Source organism: Lolium perenne, chromosome 5 (assembly GCF_019359855.2).
Source record: "Lolium perenne isolate Kyuss_39 chromosome 5, Kyuss_2.0, whole genome shotgun sequence".
Classification (NCBI taxonomy): Eukaryota; Viridiplantae; Streptophyta; class Magnoliopsida; order Poales; family Poaceae; genus Lolium; species Lolium perenne.
Window position 1 is genome coordinate 82,737,530 of NC_067248.2, and position 21,477 is coordinate 82,759,006.

Below are 21,477 nucleotides of genomic sequence, written 5' to 3' on the forward strand. Positions count from 1 at the left end.
GCCCGGGCAGAGCATGGGTTCGGCTCTCCGCTAAAACGCGCCCAGAGGAGTCGAGCCGGTCGTCGCCGTCGTCGCCTTAGGTGTCCGCATCGGCGGCCCCGTTGTCGAAACGAGCGCGTCGCATGCCGGAGGACGCTGCTACGCGTGCCGGCCGTGGGCCGTCACCGCCACCGGCCGTTCATGGAACGGCCGCGCCCGGTACTCATTGCGCATGCCGGGGGGCGCCGCGCAGGCCGTTCTTCGCGCTGCAGGGAGGAGCCGCGCCGAAGAGGCCGTGGCCGCGCCGGGGCTGAGGACCTCCGTCGGGAGCGGCCTGGCCATGCGTCCCGCCGGAGAGTCTGTGCCAATGCCGCCGGGCCGTGAAGCCGTGCTGCTCTTCTTCTCTTCTCCCTTTCTCTTCTGTTCTTTTCTTGGCCTAATGCTCTCAGCGGAGACAAAGTGCTGATAACGTGTTTAGAACTGAAGATTGAGAGAATCAAGTGTAGATTTTCGTTGATGATTGAGGGGTTTATATACCCCTGGAACAGGCGCCTTTGATGGCGGTTTACAAGGTTGCGTACAAGGTAAGTGTCTTTTCGTTTAAGGCAGTTGGACAAATTCTAACTGCTAAAGTTAGCCTAATGCTAACGCTAGTTATTCCTAACACTAACACCGCAATTTTACCATCACCTGAGGGGTTAGTATATACCACCTCATCATAGTTACAAAAGGGGGCCATCAAATGTCTTTCAACCCTAGCTACTGCCAAAAAAATGTACATCATCATCAACATCATCATCATTAAGTTCATCACCTCCATGCATGCATCCCCTAAACCACCCCCTCAAGGGCACCACTACACCTTGCAGTGCTACTTGGCAAGGTAGTTCCTTAGCCGGAGGATGTGGTGTGGCTCCATCATGCCCACAAAGCTGCAACCCTAGGCCTTGTGGTCGAAGAGGTGGCTCATCGCCGCCATGAGATCATCCTCGGCGAAGCCAAGCATGTCCATGACCGCATTGTATAGGTCAGGGTGCATCCGTGGGCTTGTTGTCCCTAATGGCATGTGCGACGTCCTTCACAGCAACAATCATGTTGGTGAAGGCCACCGGCTCGTCGTCGTTGAAGGCACCTCTCTTCCTCTTGCCGATGGTCGCCTTCTCAGGCGCGCGGCAGCCTTCTCAAGTGACCCATCGAGGTTGACCGTGTCGGACTCCTGGGTTTCAGCATCCTCAGGTGAAGGATTTCCGGCAGCCGAGCCTAGGGGCTCACTGGATCCCATGGTGTACTTGCCGGTGGCGAGGCCGAAAGAGAAGATGGTATGCATCTCGTCGTAGTTAGCAATGAGCACATTCAGGTACTCTGCATCCTTTGGATGATCGTACGATACGAAGGGACAATGATGTTAGTTCTGCTCGTCGCTGCTCAAAATAGTTAGTGAGGTGGATTGAGCGTGCTCACCACGACGTGCTCGCAGTAGTGCTCACCCTCAAGGATGATGCATTTGGTATCCTCGCATCACTGAGCCCCGCTTAGATCGCGGAGCCTGGTAATGGTGAGCCACCTCTGCCTCCACTTCCTCAGGTGGTTGTACACCTGAGTGGAGCACGCGGAGACACCACAGTGTTCATACAGTCCCTTCGCCACAACAGGCAGATGGACTTCCTTGAATCCTTTGTCTATTCTCACTCCGATCTTGATCAAGCTACACATCTTCTCCAAGACGAAGCTGGACATGAATGGAAGCCATTTCATGGTGCCGGTCCCTTTCTGTGAGGCCTTCAAGGCCTTGTCCGCTTCCCTGCGGTTCTTGTTGTTCTTTGTGGCGGCCAACCTAGCGGCGACCTCTGCTGCTATCTAAGCCACCAGGTCAGCCACATGCCCATTGACGGCTGGTAGAGGGGTGACCGCCACCTTCGAATCAAAGAGGGGCTGTGAATTGGGAACTTGCGAAGGGATCCGAGACTCCCCAACGCAGACAAGTGCCTGGCTAAAGTCATCACAGAAGGAGTCCTACACACATCGTAGTACATATAACGTGAATCTACTTGGGAGCAAAGACATGCCTAAAGTGGACAACACAAACCATACCAACATCATCCTAAATCAGACAAGCAATTCATTGCAACTGTGAACATCACAAACCCTAGCAAGATCATGGTAGGTCAGCACATTTGGGACAAATAAGCAACCAGAAATGTGGAACCCTAGCAAGATCATGATAACCCAGCACAATCCGGACTAACCGCTGCTACAAGACCAAACCCTAGCCAAGATCTGACAACTCCTAACCTAGATCTAAACACAACCGAGGTACCGGGATAAGGGAATCTTTACAGTCATCGTTGGAGGTGAAGAAGTGCTGCACCAGGAAAAAATGAAGCCGCCCAGATGCAGTCGCCGCCGCCGCTACCACCGTCGCCGACCGGAGATGCGTGCGCCTCTTACTTGCTTGCCGACGAGAGGAGGAGCTCGAAATTTGGGGGGAGAGTGGAGGAGGGGGTAGAAATAGGCGATGGGGTGCATCGTGAGGTGACAAAATCCTTCCCGCCCCCTTTTCGCTTTTCACCGATGCGCGCCGTAGCTCTCGTCATCTCCATCGCCGTCTCCACGCGTGCGCCGAAGATTCATTTTTTGCATAAGCTGCGTTCGAGATTTGCCTGCACCGCTGGAAACCGTCGAACTGAGCATTCCTCCAGAGCCTGGCCCGATGGTGCTTTAAGAATCAGTTCGTGCAACAACGCGACTCAGCCCAGGCAACCAAACGGGCCAAAAATTGCTGAACCGATGCGAGCCAAGTCAAGACCAAGCAACCGCACCCCACGCGATGGCGGCGACAATTGCATGCAGCTCCATCCGACCCGTCTCTGCTCGACCTGCCGGGTTCTCCAGCCGCAACACCCAAAGCAACGCTTAGCTTCACCCGTGCCGGTTCTCCACTCGTGAGAATGTAGACTTGAAAGTATTTTGTTTATTTTTTTATGAAGTATAAAAATACGATGTAAAATACATGTTTTTTTTATATTTTTACACTGTAATAGCTCACACACTGTGTTTCTTATGTGCTTTGTTGCTGTGAGACAATATGAAGTAATTATTAGTAAATTTATGAAAATAGCAATATAAAAATATGTTGGTGCAAAATATAGTACACCTTAGTGCTAAATAGCGTTTCTAGGTAGATATGTAGGATGTCGACGGTTTGGCCAAGATAAATAATAAACCATACTACCTCCATTTCAAGGCTTAAGGTTTATATTTTTTTGGAAAAATCAAAGCAAGTAAAATTTGACCAAAACTTTAGAATAATCTATCAATAAATATAATATTTTTGTAGATAGCACATGAAAATATATTTCATTATCTATCTAATAATATTAATTTTATATTTAATATGTTAATGAGTTTTTATAAAAGCTTAATCAATTTAACATAGTTTGACTTTCTGAAAAAAATATTTTTTTTTTCGAGGGTACGCCAAATCGGCGTACCAAAATTTTATAGAAGATAGCAAAGATTTATATGTACAAGAGGCCGAGATCATACTGCGGACAACATGTCAAGGCAGACTCCACCCCAAGCCCTATAGCCTACTCTCGCGGCATCAGGGATCTCCCTCCTACTCTCGCACGTTTCCAAAGCTCGAACTCTTCCGTAATTCTCCTAAGCAACTCGTGCGTGTTACATTGCTCCGTCCTATTACCAAAAACCCTCGAATTTCGCTGCTTCCAAATCCTCCAAGCTGTAAGGATCACCATGGTATCAAAGCCTTTTCTATCTCTCCTTCGGATCAGACTCCTTGCCTTCTCCCACCAAGCCTCCAGCTTGCTCTCCGTAGATGGTTCCATGATGTTAAGGCCTGCCGCTGCAAGACAACCGAACCAGGTTTGGCGGGCATATGGACACTGCATGATCACATGATCGACAGTGTCGTCCTCTTGGAGACAAAACGAGCAGGGGTCGACCTGATCCTGTAACCCATGACGATGCCGACGATCTAAGGTCCACAGGCGATACCGAAGGGCGAGCCACGCAAAAACCTTGCATTTGAGAGGGGCAAAGGAAGCCCAAATCGCCTCATGCATGTTAAAGCCGATGGATCCTTGGCAAAGTAACCTGTAGGTGTCCTTAGAAGTATACTCCCCGGACGCAGAGCCAGTCCAAGAGAACTTGTCCGGGTCCTGAACATCACGTGGCACAGCATCGATCTCCTCCCAAAGCCGTATGCACTGCGTGTATCCCTCCAAGGAGAGCTCGAGATCAACATCCGAAAGCCATCTATTCCCCACGAGAGCCTCCGCCACCAGTCTACTGTTCTTTCTCCTCGTCGGGACCGTCGCAAACACAAGCGGCGCAATTTGCTCCGCCGATCTCCCGTTTATCCAGCGATCTGTCCAGAAGAAGGTCCTCCTGCCATCCCCAACCGTGAACTTGGTGAAGCTCTGAAAGACTGCCACGGCTTGAGGATCGGTGGCCAACCGTAAACCCTGCCAGGGCCTGCTCAAGTCCGTCCTTTGCAGCCAGATCCACCGAACTCTGAGCGCAAGACTTTGTCTGCGGATATCCTTCACTCCCAGCCCCCCCATGCAGGTCGGTTTCGTGACACTATCCCAGGCCACCAAGCATTGCCCGCCGTTCACCTTCTCCTTACCACTCCAGAGAAAGGCCCTCAGATGCTTGGTAACCTCCTCAATGAGCCATTCTGGAGGGTTCTCCACCATAATATGATGAATCGGTCTGGCCAAGATCACTGATCGAATAAGAACCAATCGGCCTGCCCTCTGAATCTGACTCCTTTGCCATGCCGGAAGTATGTGTACCACTGCATCCAGGAGGGGCTGCCATTCTGCGCGTGTCAGAGGCCGTAGAGCGAGTTGCAAACCAAGATACTTGATCGGGAAGTTTGCATGTTGGCAGCCCATAATCTCCTGTACCCGGCTAATGATCTCCTCGTTCCCTCTGATCACCGTCGCCGTCGTCTTGGCATAGTTAACCCGCAGACCTGAAGCTTCTCCAAACATGGCTAGCGCAAGCTTGACCGTGGTCAACTCCTGCTCCTGTGGCCTAGAGAAAATAACCACGTCGTCGGCGTAGATCGAAATCCTTTGTAAAGCAGAGATGCCCGCTAGGTCTGATAAGAGTTGGTCTTGTACCGCCTTGGTAATCATGGCAGTTAGCACCTCCATACCCAACACGAAAAGCATCGGCGATGTGGGATCGCCTTGCCGTAAACCCCTGGTGTGTTGGATCTTCCTCCCTGGCACTCCATTAACAATGACCGAGGTGGAGGCCGTTTGTAGCAATAATGCAATCCATTTGAGGAAGAGCGGCCCAAATCCCAACTGTCTCAGAACCTCAAACAGAAAACCCCAGGAGACCGAGTCAAACGCCCTCGTGAGATCAAGTTTCAGCAACACCCCAGTCTGTTTGCGCTGATTGATACGTCTCGCCACCTGTCTCACCAAAAGAAAGTTATCATGCAAACATCTCCTCTTCACAAAGGCGGATTGGTTGGCGCTGACCAAATCCGGGAGCCTTCTTCTCAATCTATTTGCCACAACCTTGGAGAAGAGCTTTGAGAAGCTGTGCACGAGACTGATAGGACGGTAGTCTCCAATCTTCATTGCCTCTTGTTTCTTGGGGATGAGAGTTATAAGAGCTTTGTTTAGCCTGGCAAACCCACGCCCATCTCCCACTCCTAGCTTGAGGAGCCCAGCCATCACATCTGCCTTGATCACCGGCCAGGCCCTCTGGTAGAACGCGCCAATAAACCCATCAGGTCCCGGAGCGCGATCGGCTGGCAACTCCTTAATGGTTTCCCAGACTTCCCTCTCTGTAAAGATTGCCTCCAACTCCTGCAGATCATGATGCTGTATATTGAGGGCCTCCAGATCCAACGTGTGCTCACGGTTTTGCACCGTCCCCAAAAGCTGAACATAAGCCTCAGAGAACGCTTCCACCTTTCTCTCTTGATTTGTCACAATTTCCTCCCCCACCTTGATGGATGCGATGAAGTTCTTGGTCCGTCTCCCATTCGCAACCGTGTGAAAGAGTTTCGAATTTGCGTCCCCCTCCCGCAACCATCTCATGCGTGATCTCTGCCGAGCCATGGTCCGCTCCAACGAGGACAACCCAAGAACCACGAGCTTAAGTGTGCGCCTGAGCCAGATTTCCCCCGGGGAGAGCTGCCGGGAGTCTTGCGCCACATCCAGACGATAGATGATCGTGTTAGCAATAGCAAGCTGTAGCTTCATGTTGCTCATCTTACGCTGCCCCCAAGCCCTGAGATACTCCGCAGCATTGTTAAACAGGGCGTCCAATCGCTTGAATGGGTCTGTGATCCTCCGATCGCAAACCCACGCCGCCGCCATAGCCTCATCAAATCCCTCGAGTTTCAACCAGGCAAGCTCAAATTTAAACCGCCGTTTCGGCCTGAACGAAGCGCTGAAAGATAGGTGCAGAGGCACGTGATCTGAAAAAAATATAAACCTTAAGTTTTAGGATGGAGGTAGTACTAATGAATAAACAAAGTGTGCACGTAGGGGATGTCAAATTCAGTCTGAATTTGTGTCTCCTCCCACAAACTTCGCTTTCATAATTATTACTCCACAAACTGTAAAGTACCTCTCCTCCCACCGCTTCTTTCTCGCTCGCTTTCCCCCTTCTCTCCTCTGCACCGCAAAGCAAAGCAAACCCTTCGCCGCGGCGATCCCACCAGTAGATCAGCGACCCGATCCGGCGACCTCCTCCGCGCGCGGCGGTCGGTGGGCGTGATCACACCACCATGGACTCCTCTTCGTCCTCGTCCGCAGCGTCCTCGTCGCAGCCCGACTTCGACTACCTCTTCAAGCTCCTCCTCATCGGCGACTCCGGCGTCGGCAAGAGCAGCCTGCTCCTCCGATTCACCGCCGACTCCTTCGAGGACCTCTCCCCAACCATCGGTAGCTTCCTTGTTTCGTTCCCCACCCTCCCTCCCCACCTCTCAGGCCTCCTAGTTGATCTTTTTTTTCCAGGCGTCGACTTCAAGGTCAAGATGGTGAACATTGCCGGCAAGAAGCTCAAGCTTGCCATCTGGGACACAGGTACGCTAACGCAACCTACCAAGACCCCTCCCTCTTTTTCGCTTAGCCAGCGAAACAATGGAATCATCAAACTGCTGTTAGTTACAGCCTTGTAAGCTGAATCACCCTTGTCTTGTTGGAATCTCTTAGTTGCTGTGTACCCAATGTGTAACACATGCAGTTGATTTACATTGCCTCGTTGGTTCAGCCATCATTAAGCTATGCTTCTTGAATTGTTTCCGTGTATATCGTCATAAGCACATTCATTTGTGAGTTTGTTTTTTTAAAAATTGCATATTGTCTGCCTTTGGAGCTATGATGATTTAAATTTGGGTACCTGCTGTGCTAGGCAAGAAGATTTGGGACCTTGACCAGCACTTTATCAGACTATTTAGCAGTTGGGAACAAGAGGCAATGAGTGGGCATTTTGTAGGGAATGCTCTGCAGGTTGAAGAAAACACATAGATGTTCTGTAGTGTGAAACAAAAATAGAAAGGAGAAAGACAAATAAGCTAGATAGGTTGATCTACCGCATTAATGCACCGCCCCTTGTGAAGCATATATATGGAAGCACAACACCAAAGATTAGGTTTCCTCTACCACACTGCCTCTCCCCCCCCTCCCTGCAGTGACGGTGAAGATCGATTCCTCATCCGAATAAGTCGATTTTTGTCGTTAGAGTGGTCGAATCCTCACCGGGAAGGTCAGTTCCTACCTAGGGAGGTTGAATTCTTGCAAGAGAGCTTGCTGGACCCTGAACCCTAAACCCTAAACCCTGATTCCTCGCCGGAGAAGGTTCTGTCATGTAGCTAAGGCGAGCACAGAACACACCTTTTATTTCCTTGTCGACAACTACCTATTTAAATTGGAAATTGGAATTATCTCTTGTATAGTTTTTAGATGTCGATTACTTTGCTTACTGATTTCTTAGATTATGCCAACCTCTTTTTTGAGGTTGTGACGAGAATTGATTTCGAGTAGTTGACATGGAAACAATTCTCTTTAAATCTTGTGAGGTCCATCTTAGTTTTAAGTTCCGAAGCTGGGTATGGATCCTAGCTTAGAGGCAACCTGGTTTAGTGCTCTTTTTTGATTAAATTCCTACTTTATGCCTGGTTGGAAAAGAAGATCAACAAAACAACACGCGATAAATGTACCTGATGGTCACTTTAGGTTACTCGACTAATAGTGATTCACATATCCGGTTATGAAAATTTTCATCACAGATACCGTGCTGTGCGCGAATTGTTCAAATGCTTCTTTTAAGAAATATGGTTTCATCAAAGGCAATACTTTCTTTGCACACACAAAGAATAAAGACTCAAATGAAAGCTGTGTGGGAAGGTAATTTGTCTCCAAAGGATTTTTGTTTGTTTTTGCGATGGCATGTCCCAGTTCTGCTGCAGTTGATTTGCACTGAAAATAGCAATACAAGAATTATCATGGGATATTTTGATGGCATACAGCATACCCAAGGCCAGAAAGGTTATACTCAGAAAGCCCTAAGGAGGTAGGTGGAGTCTGAATAACCGTGGGCTGCTGTGGCTTGGGTATGTCATCCAAATATCACATGATAATTTAGACTTGTGACATGCGGTGGTGGTATTCTTCCCAAACTACGCAAGGCCAGCGCTAGGCATCAGCCGACTGTGAAAGTGCCTCCCATCAGCCGCCTTTCGGACCATCCGGTCGACTTAAGTGAGCAATTCTAGTGTGTTCGATCATGGTACAAAAACGGTTCGTATGTATCAATTTTATTCTGAGTATGTAACATTTGTCTCCAACATTTTTTCCTATATTCTGTCAAATCGCGAAGTTATGGTGCAAAAAAATCTGCCAATGGTACAAAATAATTCCGAATGTAACATTTTACTCTGCGCATGTAACATTTTCGAAAATGTTACATAGTTTTGCAACATTTATCTGCAGTATATTGAACATCTTTGCCTAGCTGATCCAACATTATAGGAACACGCATGTAACATTGGTGCAGCCTCTCTGTATCATATACACAAAATCATTGTATTACTTTGCAGGTACTTGCACAACAAAAACAAGTAAAACATGTCACAGATCGTGACACCATGTGTACCATCGACAAAATCCCCCACAAAATGGTCTTCTCTACCGACAATGGAGGCACCACCGTGGACGAATCGAGCTCGCTGGCCACCAAGCCGGCACGCCGGAGACCTCCCACTAGATCCTCCTAGGGTGTTGCCCGATCTTTCACAGCGAGAACCTGGGGTAGTAGATCCTCCCAACAACGCGATGAACGCAGCCTAGAGAAGAGGGACGAATCCAGCAAGCAACGGATCGATGAACGACACGCCTCAAACCTTGAGCTAGACAATCCTTGATGAACACAAGAACCTTCGCAGCGGATATAATAGATAAACGGCAGCGCCGTACCCCCGGAGGGATGATACACGTGAACACACGCAATGGGGTAAACCCTAAACTTTAGTCTAAACTTGTCTACCTAAACCCTAGCCGTCCCTCCACCTTATATGAGGGGGTGGTGGCCGGCCAGCCCTATTGGGCCATCCTAACTTGGCTTGGACAGGCCCAAACCAAGACTGACTCAAAATATTAAAAATCCCTAATTGGCCCACATATGACCATTACATAACTAAGATAATTAAGCTGGTGGAGTCATGAATTTGGGCTCCACATAGGCCTCCATGCCCGTATCAGTTTGGAGGCAGATCGGGGGTCACGGGGGCCGCATGCCATTTGGAGGCAGAGGAGCAGAGGCAGCCGGCTACTGGCGCAGGATCGCGTGGCGTCCGGCGGGAGCTTGTGGTAGAAGGCGGGAGCTTGCGGCGGCTGGCCAGAGCGTGCGGCGGCAGACGGCAAGCAGCGGGAGCGCGTAGCGGCGGCAAACGACAGCCAAGGAGGCACGTGTGCTCGCGGGACGAGCAGAGGTGGAGGCAGGGCCACGCGGCGGCTGATGAGCGACGGATGGGGTAGCGGTGGGAGCACGCAGCGGTGGAGCACGCGGTGGCGCCAGCGGCGGGAGTGCGTGGCGGCCAGCGACGGCAGGCAGACTCGGTTTACAGACAGAGGAAGAACGTGGGTGTGAGGGATGTGCACGACGGACAGCTACAGCCGGCTGTCAATAAGACTTCTCCAATACGCGGACACATTTTCTTTAGAGATAAATCACCTTTAGGTACAATTTTCATGTGTGTCTTTATTCTTTAGCATGCACGAGTGTATACTTTGAAAAAGTTTGTTTTTCAATGAAGAAAATTTTGAGGGTTTGCACAAAGCTTGGTACCTTCTGAACGGAGTTAATAACAGAATATGCGGGTCAATCTTGCTTGAACGAGTTAAAGATGACCTCATGAACAGTAATCACAGGGGTTCTTTCCTTCTTTTCAAGTGGTATGTATGCATAAAAAATGTAAAAAAAATCATCAGTGAAAACACTGGGGACAAACAGCACTAAGCTGGGGTTCACACCCAGCCTCCAAGCTTAACTCTAAGGTGGACCCACATCATTTTTTTTTACCAACCAGTCAAAATTAATTCTCATCACATTGTCAAACAAGGTAGTTGTTAATACTAGACATCTGTTTATTGATTTAAAGCATTATTCTCGTGTAGATTGTATGTGTAGTGCGATTGATAGTTTGTTTACTTGCATAATATCTGATTTATGATTTAACATCTCGACCTATCGTGCAGCTGGACAGGAAAGATTTAGGACCTTGACCAGCTCATACTACAGAGGGGCGCAGGGAATCATCATGGGTAATTCTTTTCTCCTCTCCTTGTCATACATAGTATGTATGGTGACTCTTTAGCTGAGGAAATCTTGAGCTTCTTGAGAATTTGCAATTTATTGCACTGAATTTCTATATAAACTTGGAGAAAATTACTCTGTTCTATAGAGCATCCTTTCAGGCATTTTACAGCTTTCGTGTCTACTGTATCTTGTAGAAAGTATAACAATCTTTATCTTATGAGTCATTAGATGGTATGGCAAAGGTACTGTTTTCTTTCTGTGTGTTACTTGTTAGGTTCTAATGTGTTGCCTTACATCTGAGTCATTATCTTGTCCATATTTTCAGTGTATGATGTCACTCGACGAGAAACTTTCACAAATCTTTCTGATATATGGGCAAAGGAAATTGACCTATATTCAACCAACCAGGATTGTATAAAGATGCTTGTTGGGAACAAAGTGGACAAGGTACTTGCGTATGCAGTTATAACCTTTTAGATTTAGTTTATATTTTGCTGATTTGCTGCACTTGGCACAAGTACTACATTCTATGTAATTGTGCAGATATGGTTTCTTTTATGCATGTTTTTCTGAATATGGATGATTGGTGTGGCAGGAAAGTGAGAGAGCTGTCACGAAAAAGGAAGGCATTGAGTTCGCCAGGGAATACGGATGTTTATTTCTGGAATGCAGTGCGAAAACCAAAGTGAATGTAGAACAGTGCTTTGAGGAACTTGTACTGAAGGTATGTTCTGACTTTCAGCTTTTGGTTCGTTCTGTATCTGGCATAATTTGTTCTCAGCACCATATTGGCCTGTTGAACTGTCCCTTGAGGACGTTCATTCTTGTAGTTGACACATTTGTTTTTTTTATTTGATCAAAAGGATGAGCATTAATTCTTGGCCTTTCTTACAACTGGAACCCTCCTCTAGACATCATTATAAGTGTAGATTCAGCATAACTTTAGTACAAGTATTTGCATCGAATGGACTTCTTTCTTGTAGAGCTCTCTTATTGAGAGATGATATGTATGTATGACGAGTTACTTGATAGAGCTGCTGTATTGAAACTGATGTATGCATACACGATGCAGATATTAGATACACCGAGCCTGCTGTCTGATGCTTCTTCTGGAGCAAAGAAGAATATCTTCAAGCAGAAAGCCCCAGAAGCTGACGCAGCCGCAAGCGGCTGCTGCTAACATGTTGCTAATCTATCAATGATGAAAAGCTTCTTTGTGTCAATGTTTATTTTGCTTTTATTTTTCCTGTATATCAATCTCCTATGTTGAATCATGCATACCCAAAACACAGTCCATCGATCACGCTGATGTAGTTGTAAGATTGAATTTACTGAACGATATGAATGCATGTTTTCTTTTGTGCTAAAAGTTGGTAGTTATACAACCATAATGTTGTTTCTGATGTGCACTGTTATTCCTGTGATAAAATTATAGCAGTCCAGTGCCTGCTCAGCCAAGCTTCCGTTGACATGGCTCATGGCCTGGAAGCTGCAGCAGGTGTAGGACTGTAAGCCTAGCAAAAAATATGCGCTTTAGCCAACCATCAGGAATTTGCGTATAGAGAGGAGCAAGAAATATGTGCTTTAGCCTAAGCGAGCGTTTGGTATCTTTCCTGAGCTGATTTTGGGCTTTCTGGGTAGAGGGGCTCTCTGGTATTATCTCGTTGCAAATGAGATCCAGCCCATAATTGGGAGTTGGCCCACAATTAAGAGTTATTTGGTTGCGTGAAAGCATTTTCTATACAAGGTGCTTGGTTGGCTACATAGAGGCCTTTAGGGCATCTCCAGCGGCGCGACACATTTTAGCGTCCGCGCGCGTCCGTTTGCGTCGGCTCTTTTGGTCGAAAACGACCGCGCGTCCGTTTGCGTTGGGGGTGGCTCCAGCGGCACGACGCATTTTTTTTAGGATGAATTATTTTTTTGAACTGAAACATAATTTACAAAAACTGAAACATAACTTACATACTTGAAAACATTAAAAAAAAAACCTAAAACGCCTGCTGCTGCGCATCGTCGCCGTGCTGCTCCTCGTCGCTGTCGACCAAGATGATCTCTGGTACGTCCCACGGCCAGTAGCCATCCAGGGGAGCGTACGCCGGGCGCGATCGCGGTGCTCGAGGTTGAGGAGGCTGCGGCTAAGGCGGCGGTGGAGGCGCCCAGGGCTGCGGCTGTGGCGGCGGATGAGGAGCCCAGCCATAAGGCTGTGGCGGCGGTGGGGGAGGCGCCCAGACATAAGGCTGTGGCGGCAGTGGGGGAGGCGCCCAAGGCTATGGCGGCGGTGGAGGAGGCGCCGCCGAGTCCAGAAGCGCCTGTCGAAGGGCTTCATCGGCGGACAGGCCAGGCGGCATCACAGCGGTGGCGTAGCGGGGCAACGGCGGCTGCACCGACGCGTCGTACTCGGAGACGAGGAGGCCGAGCTTGGCCATCTCGTCGTCCGTCATGTTGTCGGGGAACTCGAAGTTCCGGCCCTCCGCCATGGCCTGCTGCCATTCGTGGAAGACGAGGCCGACGTAGTGTAAGGGTATATTGCCCCTATGTGTGATTTTGGTAATTAATGACAACCCCTATGGACTAATGTTTTCATTGAGTTTATATGAAGGAATATTCCATAGGTGCTACTTGTACTCCATGTGTTGGACTCAAGTATGGATGCCATGAAGATTAAGGTATACCTTGTGTATTGGCATCAAGATCATCGGTATGAAGATATATATGTGATATGATCAAGAAGAAGAAACGAAGATGGAGTTCTTATGTGGAACTCAATATTAGCCATGCTCTATCTTATGTGAGTATCAGAAGATACAAGGTTGAGTTGGGCAAGTTCAAGATGAGCATCTCAAGTGAATCACATGCTTGAAGCTTGCCATCCATTTGGTGATAATGGACTAGTGAAGATGTGCATCAATGGAGCTTTCCCATCATAATGTATGGGGGAGCATTTGTGAGTCTTCACGAAGCAACATTGGTCAAGTGAGGCATTCCGGCTTGAGTGAAGCTTGAAGAGTTATCATCAAGATCAAGCGGGATGCGCAAGGAAAAGGTATGGCCTTGCTAGGTTTTTCTTTTACCGGTCTCAAGGTGGATGTTGGGAGACCGGATTATAGGATAGATAGCCGCACTATTAAGAGGGGCTTTCGGTTGAGTAACTTGATCACATCGTCTTAGAGAGCTCAATCCTTTGCATACTTTGCATATCCTTATTGCCTCTTGGTGTTTCTATGTGTAAGGTTCTTGAGCTTGTTGCTAGCTTTACACAACAAGCCCAAGTTCATCGAAAACGGAGTTCGCATGCATCTTCTATTGCGTTTTCGAGGTTGGGTGATTTTACCGGTTATTCATGATATAAGGTTCTACCTTTTATATTCATGATAAAATCCCCTCCTACAGATTCTTGTGTTTTCACTTTCCATAGGATAGCATTGTTGTTATCTTCCAAACAAAATTGGTTTCACTCGAATCGGTGTTCGGGAGCTCTAGTTATTAAAGGAAAAGAAAAAAGGAGAAAAGAAGAAAAAAAAAGGGGGGAGCCGGCTGGGCGACCGGTCAGCCGGGCCGCACGCCGGCCCACCCGGTCCGCACCGGTCGCCAACCGGACCGGGCGCCAACCGGGCCTGGCGCCGGCCCAACCGCCGATTGACCGGCCTGCTGCCTCATCCGGCCCGGCGCGCGAGCCCGCCGGCCTGCTCGGCAGCCGCCCGGCCCGACCGGCCTCTGGCCGAGCTGGGCCATCTCCTCCTCGCGCAGCCCACCAGCGCCCGAGCGCCCTCAAGCCATTTGCTGCCTGTGCGCGTACTTTGCCCCGCCTCGGCTTTGGGCCGGCCGGACCGGACGGGCCACCGGCCTCCTCGCCGCCTTCCGGTCGGCCGGCTTCGGCAACCGGCTGGGCCACTTTTTCAGCCCGATTTCTTGCAGTTTTCCTTGTCTTTTTCCCCCCAACGGCTTTATTTGCTCCTAGCTATAAATAGACCTTCTTCCACCTTGAAACAACTACTTCTTCCCTTTCTCTCACCTCCATTGTTGCATTTGAAAAAGTTGCTCTCTCTCTCTTGTTCCCCCCATGATTCTTGCTCATTCTTGAGGGATCTAAGAGAGGAGATCTAGATCTACACTTCCACCAAACCATTTCTTCTCTAAGTGAGGGGAACTCTTGGGATCTAGATCTTGGAGTCTTTTGTTGACTTTCCCCATTGTTCTTCCTCTCCAATCTCATCCTAGCATTTGTTGTTCGGGTGGGATTTGAGAGTGAAGGATTTGAACACCTCTAGTGTTCTTGCTTTGCATCATTGCATAGTGTTGAGCTCTCCACCACGATTAGTTCGAGTGAGAGACCGTGAGCTTGTTACTCTTGGAGGGAAACCTCCTAGTTGGCTTGGCGGTTGGTGCTCCGGTGATCTCTTCAAGAAGATTGTGAAGAGGCCCGGGCTTCTCCTTCGTGGAGCTTGTGAAGTGGTTGTGGAGCTTGCCATCTCCGGAGCGGAGGAAAAGCTAACCATAAGGAAAGGGCCATTATCCTTCGTGGGTGTGGTTCGGAGAATAGGGTGAGCCTTCGTGGCGCGGGGAATCCTTCGTGGGACCTCCACTCCTCCAAACGTGACGTACCTTGTTGCAAAGCAAGGGAACACGGGAATACATCGTCGTCTCCGCGTGCCTCGGTTATTTCTATACCCGAGCTCTCTTTCCTTGTGATAGCCATCGTGCTTGAAGTACATATATCTTGCTATCACTTGTGCTACATATATCTTGTGCCTATCTTGCTTAGCTCTAGTTGTTATTGTTATACTTAGTTGAGCTTAGCATATCTAGGGTTTGTGCTTGTAAACTAAACGATAGTTTAATTCCGCATTCTTACAAGACAAATCCGAAAGAGTTTGTAATTGCCTATTCACCCCCCCCCTCTAGGCGACATCTCGATCTTTCAATTGGTATCAGAGCAAGGTCTCTCCTTGTTTAAGGCTTCACCGCCTTGAGAGTAAAGATGTCGGCTAGTAATTTAGTGCACAATGACACAATTATCTTTGTTGGCACAAATTATCTTTTGTGGCGAAATTGCTTGCTTTGCAAACTTCGGACCTTGTGTCCAAACATTGAGCAATTTCTAGATGTAGGTTTTTCTCCTCCGATGGACCCTCAAAATCTATCTTTAGAGGATGAGAAAAACTTACATCTTGAAGCTCAAGTATCTAATGAGCTTGTATTCTCTTTGAGACCAGATTTTCATAGGTTCTTGGTATATATAAAGCGAAAATCGTCTCATGAGATGTGGATCAAGCTTAAGGAAATGTTTGGTGGATCCACTTCTCATTTGGTTGGTGGTGACTCCGAGGAGCTCTCTTCCCCTTCACATCATGAAGAGCTCCAAGTTGCTTCCACCTCCGGCCGTGATGAGTTCTCATCTTCTTTCACTTCACCAACGTGTAGCAAGACACGAGGTAATGATATGGTGAGTGGTGAGGAGAATTGCAATGTTGATATTGTGCTCAATAGTGATGATTCTTCATCTCTATCCCATTGCAATGCTTCCTCTTTGGACTTAAACACATCTAGCATTGAAAATAATCTACATGCTTGTGTTGATAGTCCTCGCATATCATGTGTAAATTGCTCACATAAATCCCATGATGATATGCTTGCCTTGTCTTGCTCCCATAATCAAAATGCTTCTATCTCCTCTAGTTGTTTGACTAACAATGTAGAGGAAACCAAACACTCTATGGATCAAGACATGTTTTCAAATGAGGATTCAAGAATTTCTTCATCTTCATCCTCCGGTATGCACATGTGCCTTATGGCAAATGGATCAAAGGTATCTCCTACTTTGACTCCTAATACTTCCTCTAATGATGAGAGTGATGATGATGATAATGATGAAGAATATAATATCTTGGTGCATAATATGGCAATGGTATATGCTTCTCTTCATGGTAATAAAGAAGCTCGTGCTAATCTCGAACACTCTATGGATACCTTGAGTAAATATAGGGAAACCATAGTGGAGTTGGAGTCCCATGTTGAAAATGGGGAAATGAGATTCACTCTCCTCAAGCATGAGCTAAAAGATGAGAAGCATACTAATTTTATGCTTACACAAAAAATTGAATCCTATATGCATGAAAATGAGAAAAATGTTGTTGATGCTTGTGCTACTAACTCTACTTCTTGTGAAGCATCTATCTTAAAGGAGAATGTTGAGTTAAGGGCTCAACTTGAGTTGCTAACTAGCAATTATAGGGAATTGGAAGAAAGTCATAAAAAGCTCTCGGGCTCTCATGATGACCTTCTAATTTCCTATGATGGGCTAAAGTTAGATCATGAGGCTAGAATCACTAAGGTAACATCTTGTGAGCCTCATGTGGACATTAGCACAATCTCTACTACAAATGCTATATTGCCATGTGCTAGTCCTTGTAATCCATCTAGTCAAACTAGTGATACACCTTGTGTTGGATTACTTGCTTTGCCTTGTTGCTCTAACAATGAAGCTTCTACTTCCTCTAGTACTTGTATTTCTACTAACCATGTAGAGGAAATCAAAGAGCTCGAGAGGCCCAAGTCCTTTCTTTAAAGAAAGACTTGGAAAAGCGTCATGAAGGGAAATCCGCACTTGACAAGATGCTAAGTGTGCAACAATCCCCCAATGACAAGAGTGGACTTGGATTCAACTCCAATAACAAGAACAAGTCCAAGAGCAAGAGCAACAAGAAGAAGGGCCAAGACAAAGTCAAGGATCCGGCCAAGTTGGTTTGCTTCAAGTGCAAGGTTGAAGGGCATCATGTTAGATCATGCCCATTGAAGAAGAAGAAGCACTTGAGTGAGAAACAACAAGGGAAACGGCCACAAGGTCAAGGTCAAGCTCATGCTCGACCTCAAGTTGAAGATAGGCCACTTCCCAAGAAGAATCAAGACGTTGTTCCCCAAGAGAAGAAATCAATAAAGAAGAGAAAGGGGAACACTTGCTACTTATGCCGTGTGAAGGGGCACTTTGCTTCTTCATGTTTAAGTGGTACCTTATCTAACCCTATAATTGTTGATGATGATTATTCTCTAGGAAAGGATAAGGATGGCAATGTGTTTGCCAAGTTTGTTGGAACTCAAAGTGGTCTCAAGAAAAGGACCATTTGGGTTGCCAAGCCTATTGTGACTAACCTCTTAGGACCCAACTTGGTTGGGGACCAACAAGCTCAAACGTGATCAATAGGTGCATTTGGAGGTCATTGGAGACTTGGCTAATTCATGAAGAACTAAGGGATCTTCATATATTATTTTGACCAAGCCAAGTCGTATGGATCAATATTATATATATCTTATATCCAATGTTCCTCCTTGCGGTAACTTATACTTCAACTCTTCATATTCATTGTAAGTTACTTGCCCCTTTGCATGTTTGGTTTTGTATCAAATATGTGTTTATATGTGTTGAGTCTTACTTGCCTATCTTGTGTATTCAAGTATGTTTGTTTAACTCATCATATACTTGGGTATTGTTTTGAGTCTAATACATCTTGATGATATCTTATTTGGCTCTCTTTGAGTGATTAATGGAACATCCCATTTTGGGGGAGTGATATGCATTATGCATCTCTCTTTCTTTAAAAATGTATGTATATGGGTACCACCACTTAGTATTGATATTGCAAGATTATCTAGTCACTATGTGGTGTGTCATACTCATGAGAAATTCAAATTCTAAATGTCCATTAATCATCTCTAGTCGAATTTTAGTTGCCTCTTGATTAGAAGAAATGTTTTGTCACATTATGGGGGAGTAATATGTTTTGTACATATCACAATCCTAGAAAATGTGAACATATGAGGTTATGCCACTTAGAGTTGATGCTCCTAATTATCTTGTTTCTAGGTGGCATGTTTGCTCAAACAAGCTCCATTTCTATTGAAAAACTTTTATTGGCTCATCTTATAGATTCTTGTTTGAGTAAGAAATTTTTGGTACGGTTTTTCCTCAAATACATATCTCTATATCTTATTTGGGACACCGTTTGCTTCAAGTTATTCTAATCATTGCCGTGCATGATTGTTTGACTAGTTGAAGCTATCAAGAATCTTCATCCGTGCATAGTGCTTAATTCTATATATTTATCCTATGCCTTTTATTGTGAAGTTGATCCTTACTATCATTGTCAATTCACCACCGGAAATCATTTCCAATATACTCATTGTCTTTGACAATTGATAACCTTGTATGTGGTTGAATTCATGGATCATCTTCATCTTGGATTGCTTCTTATTGCCTTATTTTATTTCCAACAAATCTTTGTTGCTCCCATGTGTCTTCCTTGTCCCTTTGAAAAACCTTTTGATAAATTCTCTTAATTCATATCAAGTGTTTGTTTTGGAAGACAAACCTTTTTCCTTACGGTACATTGTGCCATTGTGAAAAGTGTAGAGGGTTTGGTTTATTTGTTTGAACCTTGCTCTTTTGGGAGTTTTGCTATCTCATTCCTTCTTACATGTTTTATTTGCTTAAATGAGATAAAACTTTGAGCATGTTTGCTTTATTTCATACTTTATGCTCAATGGTTTCTTCTTAGTTCATTTGTTGAACTTTGTTGATCAAATCTTTTGTGATTTGCGTCTTTGATATAACTTGGACAACAAATTTGTTTGGTCACACCTTTATACCTTCTTCAATTCTTTTGGTGTTTTATCCAAAGTATATCTTTCTTGGATCTTTAAAAGTCTTTGTGCGTGCTTATATGTAATTTGTTTATACTTGTAGCATGCTTGCTTTCTTTTGATCCATTATGTAGGATATACTCCATCAAATCCTAAATGGCTAAGATGTGCATGAAATGCAAATTTCATCTAAATATGCACATGTTTTTTTATGGAGTGTGTCCTATATATTGTGGTTAGTCTAACCATGTTGGACCCAATAAGTTTTGGGACCAAGATGTACTTGAATGATGTTTTAGGTACATTGGAGATGCAATGGAGGCTTGTCTCATCTATAAGGAAGGTGTTGTCACCATATGAGAATTGGAGTCAAGCTAGGATGATCGATGAACTCTTATCTACTACATCAAGCCATTGCTATCTCGGTAACAAGTATCTTATTCATGCATTCTCATATAGCATCCAACCTCTTGTAGGTTGTATCTTGGCATGAAATTATTTATTTCGAAAATATTGCGGTTCTTGAAAAACCCCTTTAAAATAAAACTTCTTATTGAACATTTGAGTAATTTGAGAACATGCATATGATAGGTTATATATATATATATATATATATATATATATCATATTTTATGATTCACCTATCACAAATATGCCCTCTAGCAATTTATTGCATATCAATTCCTCAAAGAGCTCTTGTGTGCAATATTGATGAATTTGTGAAATAAATCCGTATTTGTGATACTTGTTGCCTTTCTCAAAACATTCCAACTAGCCTTACTTCCCTTATTGTTAGTTGTGATGTTTTTGAGATTTTATTTGGTTGTAGTTCATTCATATACCATAAGTGAAAAGTGGAGCCATAGGCTATATATGCTTTTAAGCAAACATCCTTTGGTATATGTTATTACTTCATCTTAGATATCTAGTCCTATTTATTTTGTTAACCTCTTGTGTGTGCATGTCTCTTTATGGATCATTTGTCCACTTTAGAAACTTATATACATAAGAGCGTTAATCCATCACCTTGATATTTTTGTTCTTTGCCGACCATCTTTTATCCTTTGTTTCTTTGTGGTGTTGGTAAAGGAGACTTATGAGTGCTTGGTTTATTTGTTTTCCTTCTTGCACTCATATCTCGTAATTTTTGGACTAAAGTTGTTCTTGATAAGCATATTCTCTTTATCTTAGTTGCGCTCTAAATGATATATAGGGAGTGAGGATTCCATGTTTGTGCATATTGTATTCAAATGCAAACATTATAAAATGTGCACGAACCTTGGGGAGCTTTCTTATTTTATTTAGAGCACTATATCTCTCTTATCATGATATCTTTGTTTGTCCAATTGGATCTTTGATTGCTTGCTTTACTTGTTGAAGCTCATTTCACCATGTTATCTTTATGCAATCTTTGATCCTCAATATAGTTTGACTTCCTTCAAGTATTCATCATTGGATATGTGCACTTGATTTCACTCAAATTAGGAGAAATGCACACTTTGGGGAGGAACTCACATTATATTGGCCTTCTAAAATTTTCACCCATTTTGACAATCGATGCCAATGGGGGAGAAGTTTAGAGGGTTTAAGGGAATGGTTTTATACTTAAGTTTGGTTTGCTCTCATGCATTCCATATTTATATGTCTTGCATGGTTGTATATATATAGTGGAAACTATCCCAAAGGTTAAATCTTGACAATGTATGCAATGAATTCATGTTCATCACACGTGCATACATTGTGGGGGAGTTTTCTCTATATATATTGGTTCTACTCACATCCATTGCATTTGTTGTAGTTGTGTGAGTAGAGCCGGTTTTTGATATGGGCTAGTAGCTTTGTGTTACTTGACCATATCAAATACAACCTCTTGTATACAACTTATTCTCGGATAAGTTGCGTACTTGTTTCTAATATTCATTATATAAACCCTCTTATTGTGGTTGTCATCAATTACCAAAATGGGGGAGATTGTAAGGGTATATTGCCCCTATGTGTGGTTTTGGTAATTAATGACAACCCCTATGGACTAATGTTTTCATTGAGTTT

General features: G+C 45.3%; 1 protein-coding gene across 1 annotated transcript; it reads left to right on the forward strand.

Moving 5' to 3' along the window:
- Positions 1 to 6,629: 6,629 nt before the first annotated feature.
- Positions 6,630 to 12,197, forward strand: LOC127300701 (ras-related protein RABC1). The gene is made up of 6 exons (XM_051330855.2): positions 6,630 to 6,920; positions 6,993 to 7,061; positions 10,734 to 10,799; positions 11,120 to 11,241; positions 11,390 to 11,518; positions 11,867 to 12,197. Exons 1-6 carry the CDS (start codon positions 6,764 to 6,766, stop codon positions 11,972 to 11,974), a joined length of 651 nt encoding a protein of 216 aa, XP_051186815.1. The 5' UTR covers positions 6,630 to 6,763; the 3' UTR covers positions 11,975 to 12,197.
- Positions 12,198 to 21,477: the final 9,280 nt, after the last annotated feature.